Here is a 7,592-nt window from a genome sequence, read left to right as displayed (position 1 = left end):
TCAAGGTTACTGTTTCAGTGCATTCTGTGGTCTGGGTCGCACACTGAATAAAAGGGAGTGGTGAGTGAGGTGAAATAATTCATCTCTGTGCCTCTTAAGAACAGGTGGTCTGTGAGCACATACCTCACGGTCATGACAGCATTCCTTTCGGAACGTGATGGAGTATAGAAACAAACAATAAGGCCAATTATAAATTCCTTCATTAAATCACTGTTTAAGTATTTTGTCACAGTAGTCCAAAATGTAAATAACATAAACCATTTATAATCAAGGAATGAGAGGCTAACTATGGTTAACACCAGTCGATATTTGTGAATACTTTGAAACTGATGGACCAGAAGACAATGCAAAAGTTTTAAAAACAAGCCTTAGAGAAGCCTAAGAATGCAGAGCTTAGCGGAACTTCTGTTGAGTTTGTATAGTTCAGATTTCACAGAGACTGATAATAGCGGATACTTGACTCACAAGCTTTCAGCCAAGAAACAAGAGCTCCACTGGGTTTTGCCAATTGGGAAAAAAAGCATTTGTATAGCTTTCTGACTTCTTTCTCTTTAGGTGAAGTCTTTCTCCTAACTGCTGTGTTCTGTGACCTCTATATTGCCATCTGTTTCCCCCTGCAATATGATACCATCAGGGTGGTGATACCTGTGTGCTGATGGTGGGTGTGTCCAGGGTGACGGTGGGCTACCAGGGTGATTTGGGGAGTCATAGAACAGCTGGCACATTTTCATTGCATTTCTGTTTATCCCATGTGATTCAGCAATTTTTCTGTGATGCCCCCCTCATTTTAAGCAAAGGAGTCCTTAAATGTTTGATCTCTTCAGATTTCTTGATTAAAAGAGAGAGAGGGAGAAATCCATTAAGAAAGAGTTAATATGACAATCTTCTGTGGCCCAGACACATAACCATCTTACACAGAGGCTAGGTTTAGGCTACGGGATGAAATGAAACTCCTACGTTTTATTTTTATATTTTTTGCATTTTATTTTTGTTTATGCATTTTGATGCAAGGTAATTGTGAATGATATGGTGGTAATGTGATAATTTGATACATGTATAAATTAGTAATGATCACTTTGAAGTGATTTTTGAGTTCAAACATTCAAAATTGCTTTTAATCTTTCTAAAGTTGACCCAAGTATAGTCAACATTCATGAAAGGATAATCCATTGATACATAAATGGACAGAAGTCTAAACTCAAACCATGAAATTTTTTTTCTAAACTCATTATCAAAATATATTAAAAATAAAAGAGGAATGGAAATAAAACTGAGCGAGAGAATAGGAAAGGAGGAAAGTCAGAAACGAGGGAGCAAGAGAGGGGGAAAAGAGGGCAGAGATATATTCAGAAAAAGTATAGAAGGAAGAGTGAGTAGGGAATGATATGTGTGGTAAAGAGAAAGAAATGACCCTGTATGCAAAAATGTATTGTTTTATTCTTTAGGCAGATGATTGACACATTTTCTTTTTTGGGGGGGTTTTTCGAGACAGGGTTTCTCTGTGGCTTTGGAGCCTGTCCTGGAACTAGCTCTTGTAGACCAGGCTGGTCTCGAACTCACAGAGATCCGCCTGCCTCTGCCTCCCGAGTGCTGGGATTAAAGGCGTGTGCCACCACCGCCCGGCTCACATTTTCTATTGAGCATTTCTGTTCACTAATTTTATTATTTGGGACACTGATAATATTTACCCTGATTTAGTCCAGGCACTATGAATGGAGCAAGTCAGTCTCACTTCAGTAACTAGATTCATCTCATGATATGCATGAGATAGAGATTTAGGTAGAAATTTCTTTCTAGTGGCTATCTTCAACCTTTAATGAATAACTCATTTTTTCACCTCTAACATTATCTCCAACTATATGCACTATGCAGCTAAGCAAATATATTTTTTATTTAATTTTGAAGAAAATATGACCATGTTTTTTTTTACTTATTCCAGTATATTTTCTGGGACCAGATAAATCTAATTTTTAATAACAGCAATTTTTACAACACTAATTGACATAAGACATGGGTTCTTAATAAGGCTATCTAGAAAGATTTGCCTTCTGGGACTCCTCGGAAGTAACCAAGAGACAGTGAGCAGTCTGTGAGGAATACGCTCATTGTGTATGGATTTAAGTGAGTCCAGAGCAAAGTTTATAAGAAGGTGAAATATTTTCCATGTTGTTAATATTTGCTTCTTCAGGATGAAAAATGAAGATATTTCAACTCAGAACTTTGAGTTTTATAACAACCTTAAATACAGCAGAATATTATATGGTTTCAGAACTTACCAAAGAGAGTTGCATTTTCTATTTTACTTTAAGGTGATCCAATACTAAAATGATCTCTTGGAGATGTAAAATATTTCACATACTCAGGCTGACCTGCTGGAAAATCGAAAGAGTAACTCTTTTCTAGGAGTGTGAAGAATCTGAATTTTTGTCAGGTACACATTTCAAATTTTCCCTGGTAAAATGTTAAAATGGGCTCTCTAAAACAACATTTTAAAATGTTATAGATATTGAAGAAATTGGGAAACATATTCAAATCAATGTAATTAGTAGTAATTTATTCACATTTATATCTCATATTTGTCTTCTTCCTGTATTTCCCCAGCCTGAGGATTATAACGGCCTGGCAAGTGTCCAGGATCTCACCCCTCCACCATACATTTTTCTGTGTACACAGACAAGTTTTCTGTAAATAGTCCTAACAGGAATGATGTTATGTTTTATTAGAAATATGTTTTCCTAAATGTCATCTTTTGGATACTTTGTCCTGTATACTTATCCTGTGCACATTGGTGTAAATCCCTTTAGTTTAGGTTCTCTGATTAATGAATAAATCATAATCATTTATTGCAGTAAATCATGCCATCTAAGGACTGAAACCTTTTTGTTGTTTAGGAAACTATTTGTACTTGCTCTACCATGCTTATCTTTGCCTTGTCAGGTGAAAAATAATATGTCTGCATATACTATATATTAATCTCAATCACATAGTCATGAAACAGACAAGCGCAAATACACTCATACACACAAAGAGTTATTTGTCTACTGGCTTTTTAATAAAGAATAGAGCTTCTAAATAATTCTGACCTATTATTCAAATATTATTTGAACATATAGAACTTGACCTATGTCTGGACATACTAGATAATATTCAAAAGTGATTTTCAAGAAATATGACATTATAAAGAGAAATACTCAAGGAAATGAGATGATATTAGGTTAGGTTTTCTTAAGCGGATACCTAAGCTCTAGGGATCCTAGCTTTTGGAAATAACAATACATTAGGAATATGTGACCTCCACAGATAACAAACATCAAACATGATAATGAAATTAGTACAGTGATATAGAAAATATCAGTGTACTGGATAGCCTTATCTTTCAATGGACTCACAAGAACTTCAAGATTAAACAGGGAAGTGAGTAATAACTTCTAGGTCAGACTGGGAGAGTCTTATCTCGGTCTGATTGCACAGTGTCTCAACAGTGACCATAAAATTATAGTGGGCTTTGCTTAAAGAGGCAATAACTGTTTAATCTAAAGATAAATGTTAGGATGAGAAACCTTTATTTGCTTTTCAGACTGTATAGATGCCACGTGTTTTATTAGGAAGATTTGATGTTTCTTTACAGTTTGATTATGACTCCTTTTTTAGAGGGTCAGCCTCATCAGTGCCTATAAAGCTACCTACAATACTCCATTGTTTAAGACAGGTTTAGGGAAAGGGATAAAACACCTTGATGGTCCTTTATAGATGATGTAAAAGATGATTGTTGATACATTGGAAATACCTTAGTTAGTCAATCTTTTCTTCTACCTTTAAGGGACAGAAGGTATCCAAAGATAGACGCATTGCCTGTTCCCAGAGTAGAGCATCAGTTTCTCTTAAAGTTTAAGACAATCAAATGAAATAAATTATGGGATAGATGCCAAGTCTATCTTACATTTCCATTAGACATTTGATTTTAAGTAAAGCAGCATGATATCTGGATTTTCATTTCATTAATATTTTTAATTAAAACTGTTAGGAAAGAGTTGTCAGAAATATTCACTAAATTAGTCAAAAATTTTACTGTCCAAACTCACAGCCATCTATTACAAATGCAAGTTTGTGTCTATAGGATTAAAAAAACACATTATTCTATTTTTACCATTTATATGTTTTATTTTTCTGCATTTTTCTTTTGTTTATTATATTGATACATAGTAATTGCATATTATAAAGAGTAATATTATGTTTTAATGCATGTGCAATTATAATACTGAGGTAATTTTTAGATATATAATTAAGAAGATGTTATTGTTCAAACATCCAAAATCTTTCTTAAAACCTACTGGCAAACTCAGTATCTATAAAAGAATGATATAATACTAATCAAAGGGAAACAAGACCTTTCTAAAGCCATGGAAATTTTTGCCTAAACTAATTATGGCAATACACTTAAAGTGGTGAGAATAATTTATGTCAAATATTGGTTTTGCTACTTAGAAGACTGAAGATTCTATACCTGAATCTTCAAAAACTAAGTCCGCATACATATATATACATATATATGTATATATATGTGTATATATATATATATATATAAAACCTTAAGGATGTACCAATGTTGATTATAGAGAAGGGAGAGATCGAAATAATGGAAAGGGAAGATAAAAGTGAGGAAAGTCAGAGAGAAGACAGTGAGGGAGGACAGAAACATGAAAATACAAACACAAAAATACAAGGAATATAAATTAAAGAGAGACAGAATGTCAGGATATGAGGGGAAGTTGGAATGAAATGAGATTTTGGAGGGAATATATGTGTACCTTCTATGTGGTTTCCTGGATATTTTTCTCTGAGCTTATCTGTACATCAGTGTTATTACTTACAGCAGCCCCAGTACGTATTCATTATTTCTTCCACGGCGACAGGGTCTGAATAGAATCTAGTATGGCCAACGTCACTGAAGTCAGGGGATTCATCTTCATGGGGATCTCTGACGTCCCGGAGCTACAGACTGCATGTGGAGTGTTCTTCCTAGTGATGTACATGGCAGCCCTGATTAGTAACCTGATCATCATCACCCTTATCACCCTTGACCTGCAGCTTCAAACACCCATGTACTTCTTCCTGAAGAATTTGTCCCTGATGGATGTCTTCTTTGTCTCAGTTACCATCCCAAATTTAGTTGTAAATAGTCTAACACACAACAATTTCATTTCCATTCTTGGTTGTGCGGTTCAGGTATTTTTATTGAGTTCCTTCACAGGAGGGGAAGTATTTATCCTGACTGCCATGTCTTATGACCGCTATGTTGCCATTTGCAGTCCCCTGCACTATGACGCCATCATGAATGGTATTACCTGTTTGCTGATGGTGGGTGTTTCCTGGGCTACTGGAGTACTCTTTGGAGCCATCAATACAGCAGGAACATTTTCTATGTCATTCTGTGGATCCAATGTCATCCCACAGTTTTTCTGTGATGTTCCCTCTTTGCTTAGAATTTCCTGCTCTGAAACACTTCTGCTCATTAATACAAGTCTTGGAATTGGTCTGTTTCTAGGCATGTCTTGCTTTACCTGTGTAGTGATCTCTTACCATTACATTTTCTCCACTGTACTGAAGATCCCTACTGCTAAGGGGCAGTCCAAAGCATTTGCCACGTGCATCCCCCACCTCACTGTGCTCACTGTTTTCATTGCCACTGCTTGCTTTGTGTATCTGAAGGCTCCCTCGGATGCACCATCGATTGCAGATAAGATCTTTTCTGTGCTCTACACTGTGTTACCTCCAGCACTCAATCCTTTGATCTACAGTCTGAGGAACAATGATGTCAAGTGTGCTCTGAGGAGGTTACAGCAAAATCTCTGCCCCAGGGGTTCACTTCATTTAACACTTCAACGTATCATTCAGTGGTACAGTGCCTTACAAATTAAAAGCAAGATTTGTAATTTTTGACACAGGAAAGACAATTGTGGACACTCATTTTTGCCTTGAGTTAATGAACACTCAGCATGAGGACGATATGATCTAAGATCAGAAATTTTATTATATGTGACTAACATTTGATGTCATCATACCATTTGCGGGTCCTGATATGCTAAATCTGTTCTCATTTGGGAACAATAACTATCTTAAAGGACTATTCACTTTGATCATGGTAAGATTAAATAACTTATCATTGGATAACTCATTATAATATTTATTTACAAAAAAATAACAGTCTCAAAAAAATCAGCTTATACAGTGGAAGTAAGTGATCAATCAAGGTAAATTTAAATCTATTTTTCTCTGCTATTCTTTCTAGTAATTACCAAGTATAGGCAAGAAATCAGCTCAGTTGGTGTAGGTTCTATTAGGCTTAATCTTTAAAGAAATATCAAATGCTTAAAGCAAAGGCAAAACTGGAGGAAGGTGTTGTGATACAAATTCAAAGGGAGAAATAGTAGACACTCAGGTTGAGGGTATTATAAGAAAGACACTGGAGAGGTTGAAATTTGTGTGGATTTTTTTTCTGTAGTTTCTCCTGAATAGAAACAGCATAGGTGAGAGGATAGAGGCTTCTGATTCTAAGGCTTGCATCTAAATTCTCTTTTATGCTCTAGATAGTTTTAAAACGCAATTCCCTTTCCAACATTATAGAAATGTTAACTATCTGCTAAGGAGAGGAGGAACTCTCTGACTTTCCTAGTGGCCCGGAAGGGGTTTTGCAATTTGTGAAGCTATTCGAACTTCCTAATCGAGCAGCACTTATGCAGCTACTGTGAGTTGTCACTAATAATGAGATTGGAGGGTCTTGGTATTGCAGCAGCATCTGAGTCGTCCATGCTCCCGTAAGTAAGTAATCCCAATAAACACACTGATTTACCAGATAGAGCTTTGTTGGTGTTTCATTTTCTTTCTTTCTTTTTTTTTTTTTTTTTTGGTTTTTCGAGACAGGGTTTCTCTGTGTAGTTTTGGAGCCTGTCCTGGAACTAGCTCTTGTAGACCAGGCTGGCCTCGAACTCACAGAGATCCGCCTTCCTCTGCCTCCCGAGTGCTGGGATTAAAGGCGTGCGCCACCACCGCCCGGCTTTCTGTGTTTTTCTATCGGGTCTGTGGTGGTGTATCTCTACAGATAAAGATAACACATGTCATTCATGTATGTGTGTCAACCTGCACACAGTGCAGGAAAACATCACTTCTAACTACATGCAGGCAAGTGTTCTCATCAGTGTTGAGAAAGAAGTTATGGAACCTACTACAGTTGCAAAAGACAAGAATCACTTGTTCATAAAAATATTTCTCAAGGTGAATTTACCAGTCTCTTCCAACATAAAATATTTTCTTTGCAAAGTTTTAAATCTCTCTGTACATTCTATACATTATCAGAACTATTATCTGTCCTTTTAATTTAATTAGTTTTCCTTGCTAGAATAACTAAAATATTTTCCAGGAGATTTTTATAATGTACAAACAAATTTAATTACATTAGTAATGAAGCATAATTATTTTGCAAAGGGGTTAATATAATCAGTGTAAAGGATTAAAACAGTGTCCAAATTCCTTATATTCTGCTCCATCTGAGACACACACATAATGAGACAAATCACTTTTCTCTCTCTTTCAAA

At 35.8% G+C, this 7,592-nt stretch overlaps 1 protein-coding gene across 1 annotated transcript; it reads left to right on the top strand.

Annotated features, from left to right (window-relative positions):
* Positions 1-4,932: 4,932 nt before the first annotated feature.
* LOC119803010 (olfactory receptor 14A2-like) lies at positions 4,933-5,940 on the top strand. Its single transcript, XM_038314200.1, has one exon. The coding sequence runs from the start codon at positions 4,933-4,935 to the stop codon at positions 5,938-5,940; it is 1,008 nt and encodes a 335-aa protein (XP_038170128.1).
* The last annotated feature ends 1,652 nt before the right edge of the window (positions 5,941-7,592 follow it).

This window comes from Arvicola amphibius, chromosome 12 (genome assembly GCF_903992535.2).
Source record: "Arvicola amphibius chromosome 12, mArvAmp1.2, whole genome shotgun sequence".
Taxonomy (NCBI): Eukaryota; Metazoa; Chordata; class Mammalia; order Rodentia; family Cricetidae; genus Arvicola; species Arvicola amphibius.
This window is presented reverse-complemented; position numbering and strand designations above follow the sequence as displayed.

Bases quoted from the DNA above. Each gene is read 5' to 3' on its own strand.
- LOC119803010 (XM_038314200.1), top strand. From the start codon at position 4,933: ATGGCCAACGTCACTGAAGTCAGGGGATTCATCTTCATGGGGATCTCT.